The 13,877-nt window shown below is 39.6% G+C and overlaps 1 protein-coding gene across 1 annotated transcript; it reads left to right on the forward strand.

Annotated features, from left to right (window-relative positions):
- Positions 1–430: 430 nt before the first annotated feature.
- LOC139768694 (uncharacterized) lies at positions 431–13,676 on the forward strand. The gene is made up of 4 exons (XM_071699148.1): positions 431–553; positions 7,930–8,196; positions 8,774–9,031; positions 9,298–13,676. The coding sequence occupies exons 2-4, from the start codon at positions 7,987–7,989 to the stop codon at positions 9,418–9,420; spliced, it is 591 nt and encodes a 196-aa protein (XP_071555249.1). The 5' UTR covers positions 431–553; positions 7,930–7,986; the 3' UTR covers positions 9,421–13,676.
- Positions 13,677–13,877: the final 201 nt, after the last annotated feature.

Genomic DNA, 13,877 nt, shown 5'->3' on the forward strand with positions numbered 1-13,877 from the left:
GATTAACTTTCAAGAAAGAAAAAGTAAATAATAAATCAGAATCATTAATTTTTAATTAATTTAAAATAGAATTTATTTTAATATAATATCAATTTAAAGTTTAGTTACGAAAACGAGCGATATTAAAAATTAAAAAATTGTTACAAATTATTTCCTTTGACATTGCTAAAAAAAAAAAATACTTTTCCCTCGATCGATTATAAAAGCTGCGAAACATTTAGTGTTCTCCAGACATCTGATATTATTACCCTATTTTATGACATGTTTATTGAGCTAAGTTTCTCGATTGATTAATGACTCGCGCATCGAAAATTTCATTCAGCCTAGGGTAAGTGGGCGGCAGTGAGAGGGTAGGTGGACGGGAGGAGGCGGCGCAAGCGAAGAGGGTGAGAGGAGAGAACTTGTACTTCGAGGCAGGCCGGTTAGGGGCGCTACACCCCCTTTGCCAACATGGCTGTCGCGGTCTGATACTACGCACGAGTCACCACGCATCCGGACGCCCGTGCCACTGTTATCAAGAAAACGCAGCAATACGCGCAAGCGGAAAAATCACGTGAGTACAGCAGATTCGCGGCGAGAATCCCGCGCCGATGTGACATTCGCGGATGTAAAAATCCACCGCGGAAACGTCGCTAAAACGAAATATTCGCGTTGAACGGACCGAGTGTTATCCGACAAGGTACGGGCTGCCCTGCGTGCGAGTTACATGGTATACGTGTGTGTGTGTGTGTGTGTGTGTTGCGCGCGCGAGCGTGTATGTATGTGTGTGTGCGTGCGTGTGTATCCTCTTGTATGTACAATTGCGTCGGTGTTTCCAGACGCGTGTCTACATCGGCGATCAATAAAACGATGGCGGAGAGCGGAATATTTCGACAGGGTGTGCGTGTATTCTCGCTAAAGACACCCCCCGACACGTCTCGTTCTATCCGTATTTGCACCCCGCTGCATCCCTTGTGCTACCACCGCCTACGCGCTGTCCCTTCCCGGAAGTGATCGTTCTGCTCTGACATTATCCGTCTCGCTGACGATATCCCACGAGATGTCGCGTCGAGGGGGGTTGATAACGTCGTGGACGTTTCCCCGTTATCGTCCTACGTCGGACGACGAGTGACGGACGCATTGTGATTCAAACGGCGACGTCTCGGAAAAGTTAGAGGTCTTAAATATTTTGTTATACCTCACCGTTTTGTGAGATGTAATAAAAAAAGAAATAACATTACAAACACAAGTCACGGCATCGTTGAGAACACGTGCGACGGAAGGCTTATCTCATCTGCCGATATTAGCTTGATTCGTATAACGCTTGTATTTTCAATCGTTTTTATGAAACTGACGTTTCATGCTTAGTAAAGAATAGCAGGGTTCTCGTTTATATAGTTAGAATTGTTTGTTCGTTTTATTTCGTTGGAATGAAAGCACGCACAAATCTGACCTGAATAAAAGCAGACATCTTACTCATCTAACCATCGACAAGGGAGGCGAATTCTGTTTTCCTCGACCCTCGTAGTATCGACTTACAACAGCAAATATACTCTCGTGTGGAACTATACAGGGTGTGTCAGACATGCCACGCTCTTTCTTCAGTTAGATTCGCTCGGGCAAATTCAAAGTCGATCTATTTTGCTAAAAAAGATTCGCTAGTGAACGCAATTGCAAGCTTATGCAGAATTAAGTATTAAGCGGGATCGCGTCATCTCAAACATTAAAGTCGGTCACATATCCGGAATAAATTAAAATTAATCAGTCTGCGTATTTCACTTGCTTTACAAAGCTACAAGTAAACTGTTCTTCACGCGGACATTTGCATTTTATGAATGCAAAATCTGCTTTAATATATCATTAATATACTATAAAAATGCGGGATTTATAAAACAAAGATTACTACTTTAATAATATAAAAAAGATTGTCTCATGAGTTAAGATTAATGGCGATCATGAAACGTTACGCCTTGTATATGTAATATATCATCGCAATATAGAGCTAAGCTTTCTCTACGATCGTTGAAGCATATCACGCGGTGTGACATGTTCTGACAACGACGAAAGTGCAGCCAGAAATTCGACGAATGACCCGCAAACTTTTCAGTACGAGACGATCGAAGGCGTCTCGCGAGAAACCTCGAGACGTGCTTTCCACCGAGATATCCAGTTGCAAGCGATAATGCATCCTCGATATGTATTCCCGACACGTACAATGTAGGTAGAATAGCAATACGGATGATGCATTAAAGATTCTGCATGGATATCTTGTCAGTGTAATAATTAATAAACGTAATTTCTACTTCCTTGCTCGCCGTGAATTCTTGATTTGACGAAAGTACGTAAGATATACAAAAATATACAGTATGAATGCGAATAAAACATATATACACGTTTTACACTGTCGATATATCGGATTCATGACATATTCCTCGACTATCATTAAGTTACGACAAAAGATATGTTCTGATTTAAACCTTTAAAGATTATTCGCGAATGTCCCCGTTAAATAATAATTTTGTGTAATGGTTAATATTACAAATTATTAATATTTTAAGTTCCCAAATTACTTTTCTCAAAACTTATCTTACGAAAAGAAACTTTGTTATGCATTTTTTAATTATATAGAAGAGGATTTATATGGAAAATCATTTTTCAAAAAATTGTTTTCTTTGTTTTTTTCGAGTGAATGCCTGCCCGTATAAAAATATACACAAAATATAGAACAGAAGAGAAACTTTCTTTATAGCGAAAAAAGTGAATGGTTTGGTAAATGTTCTTTTGTAATTTCCAAAACTAATAATTCCAGACTATATTTTAAATAAAATAATTAAAGCGTAATCTTGGAATCATATAATTTTTCCAAGTATTTTCGTGAAAAAAGCAGATCCCATTGAAGGGATGCCATCAGATCGCCATGTTGCTTGACAAAGTCGATACTGGGTCTTGTGGATTTTTCTCCCTGGAACCCTTTGATGACGATGTGTATCCGATTTCACCAGGAAATATCCTCCTTTATACTCTTTGATACACAGTGATCAAAATTGATCGAAGAGTCGACCATCAAGTTTTTCTTGAGAAAAAGTACACTCTACGACGACATATCAGTTACAGTGTTTGCAATTTTGTCGATATTTTATAATTAATGCGATCGGTGTCTCTATTCACGTTGCGCAAATAATGCAAAATTGCGTAAATTTACTTATATGACCGGCGAAACGCCGTAAAAGTGCTCTATAATTTGTTGGTCGACTTTAATGACCGCTTTTATCACTCTTTTCTCTGAGACGCTTTCACGTCTTCTTATTTTACTGCTCGCTCCGTTACATTTATTATTCATATGTTCACTATCTGCTTCAATTCAAACGCGCCGTACTCTTAAGATATTTATAGTTAGACGAACTTATAATTAATGACTATGCATAATTATAAAGCACATAATGAACGCCAATATCCTCAAACTTGCATTAAACAAAAAGGAAAATTTATGAACTTCTTTCCGATGTTCTTATCTAAATCTCTCCTTTCCATACACATTTCATTCGCAAGCAGGATTTTTGATTTTTCAGAAATTGTTAGATATTAATCTCGCATTTGCAAATTTTATGTTTTATTTTTGGAATTATTACCATTTTGAACATTAACACACAATATTGACACGTTTTTTTTTATCGAAAAAAATATTTATTTCGTCAATTTTGCACCGTCTATTTACTAGTATCTATTTTGTATTGTTATATGTTGTAGAGAATAAAATTTATTGTTATTATTATTTCATTTTTCTCACCATTCCTCACTTACCACTAAAATGATTTTGTTTATAATGAAATTTATGTCCTAAAAATAAGACGATTGTCTTTAACGGCTAAATAGAAATAAAGTATTAGTTTAAATATTTCAATAAAATAGCTACGACAAAGAGAGTCATTTCCAAACACAATATTCAGCTGAACGCGCGATCGACCACGCAACTTATGCAGTCGCGATTGTTCCCATTCGTTAACATATTGTGTCAGCGTGTTCTCGACACCCTACGGTCCGGAGACGCGAAAAGTTTCAATAGAGAGTGTGTGTTTCATGTCGATGGCGCGAGACATTCAGACATAGGTAAATGATGTGGCGGGCAATGCCAATGGCGTAACGTCATCCGACAATGTCAAGCATCGTTCGATTGTTTCAGAATAGTTTGTGATATTTGTTGCTTGTTGAAAGCGCATTATGTGGAGACGTTGATATTTTAGAGGACCACTCACCAAGGTGCCCATTAACAAGGATTATTACGAAAGATTCACGCTGCATCTGTTGTTTGATGTGTGAAATCAGATTCAATAGATATTCAATAGATATAGATTCATTTTTTTATTCGAGAGAGAAATCTCGTTAGGTGGAGTAGAAAGCACGGTTCTTCCGTCGGATATCGGAATGTCAAATATCTGCTATCGCACATAATGTTGAATTCTCCATTACACTTACATTTAACGATGAAAAACGTTCCGCAATGTACGTTCGCTCCTTACTTTTCCCTCGTATTTTGATAAGAAAATTACCATTCGTATATTTGTAACATAAATTATGAGGATTGAATAAGAAATGAATGATTGAAGCTGTCAGCAAGAAGTTTTAGAATACCCCGAGCGCGATGTTTCACTTGCATTGGACATTGCAGCTGTCATTAATGCACCGTCGAACCTAGAACACCGAGTGACCCAAATCCACTGGAAATTTTGCAATCGGGTGTCACTGGCATTCCATCGCCGCCGGCGACACAATTATCTCTTACAAAATACGATCCGCGCTGAAAATCCCAATTCGATCGCGGGACTTCCCGTGTGCATTCAAACTACGCATTCGTTTCCAAACGACTTTTATGCCATGTCAAAGCGTTAACTGCATTGCTTCTGGCATGCCGCGAAATAATAATGAAAACGTTTATATTTAACTTACGTACTTGACGATAAACAAATGGAATAATGCATTAACGAGTCGCGCCACTTTGTCTACTCGGCCCTGACAATCCTGCTTTCCATTTCGAGGATTCTCGTGAACGTTCCCCCAGGGCTTTTAAAACCACGAGACCTCGTTTACAAGAATCTGACAGGGACGCGCGCTTAGGATTGGGAGAACTGACGGATAAATCTTTTTTCATCTACGTAGCCCCCAGTTTGATACATCACAACCGGGATGTGATATCGATTAATCATCACGACAGACGAACAATGATCGCCTTCGTAAATTATTCTTCAATTTGTGCTTGATGGAATATTCATAAGAGCCTGACATTAACTGCCACGCCGAAAAAGTTTTAATAAGACCGCACAATACGATTGTCGTCCACCACGATTTTTCAAACAGCTCTCATGTCTCGTCCTCATAAAGCCTACTCCATATTTATGCCCCGTAATTAGCGTTAAACAAATATTTGGTTGAAAAACGGCGTATTTATAGCGAAAAAATTTTCAATTATAATATATCTCTTTTGTTAATATTATCTCACGGTAGATCACTCAGCAATGATTAATTCAAGTTATTTAACTTGTGTAATATACTCAAATTGCTCGGCGTCTATAAGCATAGAGAAGATTGAACGTAAATCATGCGATATGAGTGGCAGTCTTCTCACAATTTTCGTTAGAAACTGCAACTGAGGTGCGTAAAAAAGAAAAAAAAAAGAAAAGAATAGCGGAAATATCGTGCATCTACAAACGCCGAAACGTTCCCAGCAAGACTGAGATGTAAACACGTTAAGTTATCGTAATGGAACGAGAAAACAGGAGAAATGAGTAAAAATGCACCGAGCGGAAGATGGACGCGACTCTCCGTAGATATACACCCGCAGGGAGATTGCCAAGTAAAGAGAGAGAGAGAGAGAGAGAGGGGTAGGTTGATAGGCACCTCTGGACAGGGATGAAAGTACCAAGGGGTGGATGAAGCCAAGCGAGAAGGAAACTAGGACGAGAGGTGTTGGCCCAGGATGGGAGTGCGTTGGTACCAGCTCGGGCCACTGACACGCCGTCCAGTCCTGCGCAACAGAAGGGGGGAAGGGGGGAGGGAAAGAAGGAAGCGAGAGGGTAGATGGAAACGCGTGGATTCTCGCCCCACCGACCGATGCAACCTACTTTGTCGCCTGTTTCATTTGTACGATAAAACGTCGCCCTATCCGTCTATCTTATCCGTTGAGCGGTGATTTCCGTCCAGATGGAATTTTTCATCAGAGTTTTACGCTCGTCCGTTTGTTCGCGCGAGTTACATTTTGCATTCCGATTAAAACTTGGCTACTTCACGCGCGTGCGGTCGAGTTTTGCGTAATTAAATTGAATTTTATGATAATCGAACGTCCTCGGAATTGACTATATGCAATGAAACATGCTTAATAAGCAAGTTTTCTCATCCCCGCTGCAACTGATATAAAACTTTCGTTAAATTATCTTAATACTCCGTTAAAGTTAAGTTAAAGTTCTCGGCTTCCTCGAGTTGTTAAATAGAGCTCGTTACTTTTTGTTCAACCGTGGTTCAATTTTAGTCTTCGCATTTTCTTCGCCGCAATTGCACGCTGAGGATTGTATAATTCTGTCCTTATGTTCCCGCGTGCGAGAGCGGGAGGAAAAGAGATGCAATTCCGTCGCGGGGAACGGCATTGTCCGAACTGCCGAGTAATCTTCATCACTCGCCAAATCCTAACAAACAGCCGCCGTTTATGGCATCGCGACACGTCCGACCACAAATAGGTCTGTTCCACTTGCGAATATATACGTATTGGAAAACCGCCCGTACTATTGTTCCTGACTTTGTCAACCGCAAGGATCCCGTGACACAATTTGAACGTCGCGGTCGCGGTCGGTAGGAGGTCTGACCTTAAGTAGGACTTACTCCACTTGCGGCTTGCGGGAGAGACGATCGAAGTTGATCTCTAGCTCGATCTTTATTAGCCTATCGATTTATCTGGCGGTTTTACTCTCTGGCATGACGATGAAGACTGGCACTTCAATCTTCTCTATGTTTACCCCGGGTTTACTCGCTCGCAACACGAAATTCGGAATCTTGTTATCCTTCATCCATCACGCTCACTAACGAAATTCAGTTAATTAATAATGGTCTCCGGCAAAAATTCAGTTGATCATCTAGATTGAAGTACTAACGCCCGCGCATCGCATGTGACAATACTAATAACAATATTTTAATAATAATTCCGAAAGCTGATCTTATATTTTATTTGAAGCAGAGAACTAACAGCGACGGCAAATATTATTTTCGCGCGCCGCATCAAATCAAAATGATAATATCGAGCGGCACAACGTGCCAGAATCATCGTTCGGGCTCGTCCTCGATTCCATCGGCCTCTCCTTTCCGGAAGGAGCTTAAGGGCGGGGTAAGCTTCGCGTCTGTAAAGTCGGCCGCAAATGCACCAAGTCGAGTGGCGGCGGTACGTCGACCGCCAATATCCGCAAACTCGGTCAGTAGGTCAACGACAGATGCATCCGGTGCAGTTGCGTGATCTCGCGGGTATAGAGTAAAGTTCTCGTCCCGAGCCGAGTCACCTATCTCGAATCAAAAAATTTGAAATTATTATCGATCTAAGAAGAATAAGTTTTCATTTTTGTTTCGCCTCCTTACACATCTGGCCCGTATATACTAATCTCCAATACTTAAAATTTTTGCTTTTGTTCTTATCGAATCTCTCATTCTTATTTTAATTGTTATAATACTCCTTTTTTTGATCGAAGTTAATACATCTCTCACTTCTTTCTTTTCAGCGTGTTTTTTACTTAAATTCTTACACGTTAATTGATTCAGAATTGTGCAGTTGTTAATTTAAAAGTTGGCTCGATATGTAGGACGAATATTTCACTTTATATCCACGTGAATCCTCGGATACGTCCGTTACTTGCGAAATGGTTTCTCGATGAAAGACTCATCTCGCAAATGAAAACACGATCTCCGTCCTTTTCGTAGGCCACGAGAACGAAGAAATTCGTCAAGCTGGCGCCGTTCAAGCTCCGTTTCTCGAAGATGCTGAAATCGCGCAGCTCCGGCGATAGTCGCAGCAACAGCGTGGAATCCGAGGAACAGCAACGGCAAATTAATCAGTCGTTGCCGTCGGGTACAGACGAGTTTGCGGATGTACCCGAGGCGGAAACGGACAAGAATTGTTTGTCGGTTAGGAACGAGCAGACGATTCCCAGCTCGCCTCCGCCCTCGTACGAGCACGTTCTCGAAGAGGTGAGTGCGCCATACCTCGGATGGGAGATTTTATTGATCGTTTTCGATACGGATATTATGTATCGCATGGATGACGTCAAAAAAAACATACTCAACATTTTTGATCGTGTCAACCGAGAGCTGTTTGCGCGACCCGCGTTCAATTCCGAGGATTACGCGCGTAGCAAAATGCGCTCGATTAATTCTATACAGGACGGAATATCGTGGAACGCGAAATATGCGGCTCGAAGCGTCCCGAGGTCGGGTATCTACGACAGCTCGTTGATGGAAAATGCAACCTGCGGGATTAACAGTGTACACGTGGACCTCGTGTGATCCGTCGTGCGATAATTCGCGCGACGTTGTCCATACATCACAATGTAACAAACAGTCGTGTCACACGTACAGCTGTTGCCAGTAGCGATCACTCGCCACAGGCTGCACGCTACATTAAATCACTCCATGTGCGTGCGAAGTGTCGTTTCGTAATTTCTTACTTATCAAAATTTCGGAATCTTATCAACCCGAAGTTTTACATTCTCTGTTCTTATTCTGTCATTTTTCGGTCTTTCTCAATTACAAAAATATTGCAATTTAGACACGAATGGAATCATCAGCCATCGCAAAGGAGGGGGACAAGGAGAAGCAGATTCTCAGTAACGAAAAGAGCACGGAAGACGCCGAAGACGTTGACGGGGGTGACGATGGAAGTGGCGGTCCTGGGGGTGGGGACAGGAAAGCAGCCAAAGGACCGAAGATACTTCATAAATCGAGCAAAGAGTTCTACAAGGCAATGGCGAAGCAGTGGGGCATAACTTGCAAAATGAGCGATCATTGCAGATGTTTGGATTGCCAGGTACATTTCTAAAAACACGTTTCCGCTATTCGAGATATATTTCATATAAATTCAAGTCTCGATAATTCAAACTGTACCGATAACAAAACATATAAATTGTCAAAAAACATTTTTTTTTTTAACAAAACTGACAGAAAAAGAGATAAATTTAAATTGGAATGATTGATTGAAATAACAGTTTTTTGTTGACTCGGCTCGCGATTTTATGTTTGAAGTTCCGAAAGGTATACAAGCGCGGTATCACCGTTAATCGCGTTCTGTTGCAGAGCCACTACTTCGATTGCGACTACGACAAGGGCGAGCAAGGGAAGGGCGACGGCGGCCTCAGCGCCGGTACGCCGATGTTCATCTCCGAGGTGATGCACGGCACCGCCTGTGCCCTCCTGTAAATCGCCGCGTTCTTCCGGTTCCGCTTCTTTCCTCGACGGGAATGACGTCTATCTGATTACCACACGCACAAAACAGGAATCAGCGCCTAAAGAACGACGGGGGAGCTTCATGCATTTATATTCTGTACAAGATATGCAATGTCGGTGAGACATCGCGCGTATTTCAACATAAGAAAAAAAAAAAGAAGCTACACGCGCGCGCGATGAAATATAAAGGCCTCGTAAGCTTTCGACGTACGAAGGTGCGAGATAAATTATTTTGAGATTAGACTACTAAGACGCAGAGCACATCTAAAGACAACCAACGTATAATTGCGCTGCTCTTATACGAAGAGAAAACAAGAGGCAAACCCTTAGGTTTTTCTACGTATAGGAGTTGTCCATTTATCGGACGTAAAGTAGAGTAGAAGGAGATACATTTGAGCAATAAACAATTTTAAACAATTCGAATATCACGCCCCTCCAATAAAAGATTTTCAGCGTCTTTTTACGCTTGTCGAAAATAACGCTTTTGAAGAACACTTAAGAACCTAAAGAAAATTTTCTATTGCCGTATATACTTGAATTGTTTAAATATGGCCTAACGTTCAAATGTGTCCTTATCTCTCTTACAGAGTTATTTTCTCAGCATTCGATGTAATGTGTGTCGTACTACGTTGCAAAGAGCCGCGTAACGTTTGCAGAGTTATTTTGTGGCAACTTTGCGAAATTTGCGACGCAAGTCGTTTATCCTTATCGTGACCGGCGCTTAAAGACTAAACGTAGAAAGTCATGCGCTTTATTACTGTCAATTGCATTGCACTCGTTCCTGGAGTTTTACGACAGAGTGACAGTTATAATGGACATGGAGAAACAGATAAAATGCCTCAATTCGATATTCCATTCTCATTTTAAATCTCATTATTTGAAACACAATTGATTGTTTATAAGAATTTCTCATTAATTTTTGCAATATATTGATATTTCTCTTTTAAGTTTCAAGTTATAAAGAAGTTATGAAGATACGATGATATTTAAACATGTGTCAAATTCTTAGCTTCCTTTATATACTGGCATATACTTTAGCATATTATATAAAGAAAGAGAATCCATACCAGAGCATGAAAAATCTAATAAAATCCGCTTACATGCGCGCAAGGAATCAGTGTTATTCCATTATTGGCATGCGGGTTTCACATATTTTGCCATACAAATTTGAACGATAAAGATCGTCTTACATTGACATTCTTCGGTTCACGCATTCAAAATACGTATTTTCGAGGATCCATTAATATCCTCATTGTGTCGGGCGTAATAGTTATTATATTAACATAGATTGTTTCATGTGACATTAGATCTGCATCGGAGATCATGGGAAAGCCAAGATGTACAATTTGGCAGAAATCACAACAGTTTGCCTATTTCAATGCCGTTTTCCAACGCGATTATTTGTCCAGCGTTGGACCTTTCGAGAGAGAGAGCCTATATATTTTGAACTTTGTAATTTCATTATAAGGAGTTTTTGATATTTCGTATATTGTGTTCCGTACATATCAAGATTCTAACTCGTACTGCGCCGACTTATCGTCAAATGTAGACCGCTATCGATAGACCACAGAACAAGACGTTTTCCATATCATTTACACCTGTTAAAAAGAAATAACCGTATGAATAACAGTATGAATAACTCGTGCAGAGAGGACTTCAATCTTTCGTAAAGTTCTTCTAAAATAATCTAAAAGGAACGAGTGTCGATATGCGCAAAGACCCCACACTTTTCTATCGGGGAAGAGAATAGTTGAATAACTAACAATGTTAAAAGTAGCGATTTTCCGTGAAAAAGCGTTCGAAGAAATCGAAACTCATGAAACACATGAAAGTATTTTAGATGAGATCGTCAAACCCACGAACTCGGCGACCGACGTTAATCGCGGACCCTTGGAGGGCAAAATAGCGAGACAGCAATCGAAAAGAATTCCAGCGAAACATAACACAGTACCTGCCTACACTTGTTTTTACAAGAATCATTTCTTTTGTATCTCACAGCGGAAGGGAGACAACTATACGCAGACTACACAATATACTTCTTTTTATACAGAATGTCCCCGAAATACTTATACCTCGATCGCAATTTTCTTAACTCTTAGGTATCCAAGCGTGAAACCAACATAGATTCCATGCAAAGTCTTCTGAGGAGATCCTGTTACGTTTTAAGTTTCGAGACTTTTAAAAAATCAAAACGCTGTTGTTACAAATCGTTAGTTCTATTTTCAGCAATGTTGTACAGATTGTGATGATTATTTATTCTTTACAATTAATTTGAGAGAAAATTAATTAGTTGTAAAGAAAATCACAATGTTTGGATATCTAAAAGACTTCGCAAAAGTATTCAAGAAATTAATATAGGTACATTAATTTCTTAAATACTTAAAAAGTATATTTCATATCCCATATCTTTTTTATTTTTAATATTTTTGTTAAATTTCAATTTTTTTTATTTTAATTCTTTTTTGTTAGATATTCCCTAATGAGATCCACCCACTCTTTTTACCTAACATTCTTCCTACATTTTGATTCGTTATCATCTTTAGCTTTTCTTCTTCTGTCCATTTGAATTTTTTTTCTTGCTTATCTCATTTATCTTGGGAAATAAATACCATTATCCTGTTTACCATCTCCGTTGAGACATTGTCCGCCTCCGCACATGGCTTCGAACCTTAATTGCTCGAAGGTATTAGGCTTTGCGGGGTATCTTTTCTCTTAATGCCAAATAATCGCACATTTCGCAGCTGTGAATTTCGGCTTTCTTCTAATATAAATCATCCTTTTATTTACACCTGAATAAGTTTTTCCCCGTCAATACGATCCGTTATACATGTTTCTACGAGAATACGTTTGTATAGGAACAGAAGTCGAATTTTGCGCGAACAATGTGTGCATGAATAATTTTCTAATACAGACGCGGATGATTTCTTGATAAGCCATTTCTCCATTTGGAAGGTTGAAACGCGAGCGTCACCGGACATTCGTATACATTGCACGTCGTTCGTCTGCTCGTTTATACTATATTATAGCATACGTATCTCTTGTGTGTCTGTGCGTGTCTGTACGATACAGAGACAAAAATTAGAAGATAACAAATGAAGAATATATATATGCGATCTTTAGAACGCAAGGGAAATTTTAACGGATCGATTAGATCGCGAGGAAGGATAGCGAAGCGACTGCTTAGCGTTACTATCGGTGCTTCCGATTAGCCTTATTAATACGAACAAAGTTTCTCGCATTGTCGAATGAAATACATTACATTTGCATCGACGAGTCACTGACTATTCCTTTGATTTTAACAGTCATTATTTCTATCTTATATATTATATTCTAAAGGCATGCTGAATGAAGGAGAGTATTGTTAATTATTTGAAGCACTAAGAATGACAAAATATATGAGAAAGTGTAAATAAATTGTTGTTCGAACTACATTTATGAATTAGTCTGACCAGTTCGGAGTTCATTTTTATTGAGCGACAACTTTTGCAAATGGGTTAGATCGACGTCCCTCTTAATTCACAGCATAAAATATTTAGACAATCGTATATCAGTTAAGTATCGCTTATATCTTTGTGTCATTCTCAGTACTTCATCTGCTTGTAAATATTTCGAAGTGTTTGACAGCGAGTCTGCCTGTGGCAAATATTTATGTAATCGCCGATATTCAGTTACTGCACGTGATAAGCATCGCTCGTAAATTGATGTGAGTCTAGTTGAAGGGAAGAACATCCTTTGCGTATCAGACCACTCTATAAATTCATACTGACAATTGGATTCAGTTACGACAAATCGGAATACAGTTAGCCTACAGGAAAAATATCAAAGATCAACGTCATATGTTAGAATAGAACCTTTAATTAGCCATATTTTTCGAACAGATCTCCAGAAACAATCAGAGAGGATGGGCGAAAGAGGGAAAGCGGTAAGGATCGATCAGAATGTCAATTTATTCATAGCGGATGTGCAATTTATTCAGCAAGCGTGTTTCTCATTCGGGGAAATACGTCGCGAGTTGAAACCTTCTTTCTCGCATTAAATCGGTCCTTCGGAGCTTAAATAAAATGACACTATGAGATCTAGTCGACGTGTGTATACAAAATAACTATTCTGTGTATGTATGATGTATAGAGAAAATGTGTAATACGGCAGAAATTGTTGTATAGAAAATATTGACTGTAAAACTCGATGTATTCCGACAAACAGCACCAATAAACAAGGCCTAAGCGCTACATCATGTCTTGTTGCGTTACCTCCAGGCGCTTGGCGTATTAATTAAATCTTCTCATTGCGACTATAGAAAGCGCTATCGCCTGTCGACGAGCAATTCTTCGACGCCGTGTATATTCGGCAACCGAAATCCAGGAGCTCAAAAATATTTTGCATTTTGAAAATAATAATTTTAAACTTAAATGCAATCGTAGCTCGTGGTG

The sequence above is a fragment of the Temnothorax nylanderi genome, unplaced genomic scaffold (assembly GCF_030848795.1).
Source record: "Temnothorax nylanderi isolate EJ_2023f unplaced genomic scaffold, tnyl_v1.0 TNYL_tig0017_pilon, whole genome shotgun sequence".
Classification (NCBI taxonomy): Eukaryota; Metazoa; Arthropoda; class Insecta; order Hymenoptera; family Formicidae; genus Temnothorax; species Temnothorax nylanderi.

What these genes read in the sequence shown, in the direction of transcription:
- LOC139768694 (XM_071699148.1), top strand. Translation starts at nt 7,987, where the DNA reads ATGCTGAAATCGCGCAGCTCCGGCGATAGTCGCAGCAACAGCGTGGAA. An exon ending in ACGAGCACGTTCTCGAAGAG is followed by an intron (nt 8,197 to 8,773) that starts GTGAGTGCGCCA and finishes ATTGCAATTTAG; the next exon opens with ACACGAATGGAATCATCAGC. An exon ending in GCAGATGTTTGGATTGCCAG is followed by an intron (nt 9,032 to 9,297) that starts GTACATTTCTAA and finishes GTTCTGTTGCAG; the next exon opens with AGCCACTACTTCGATTGCGA.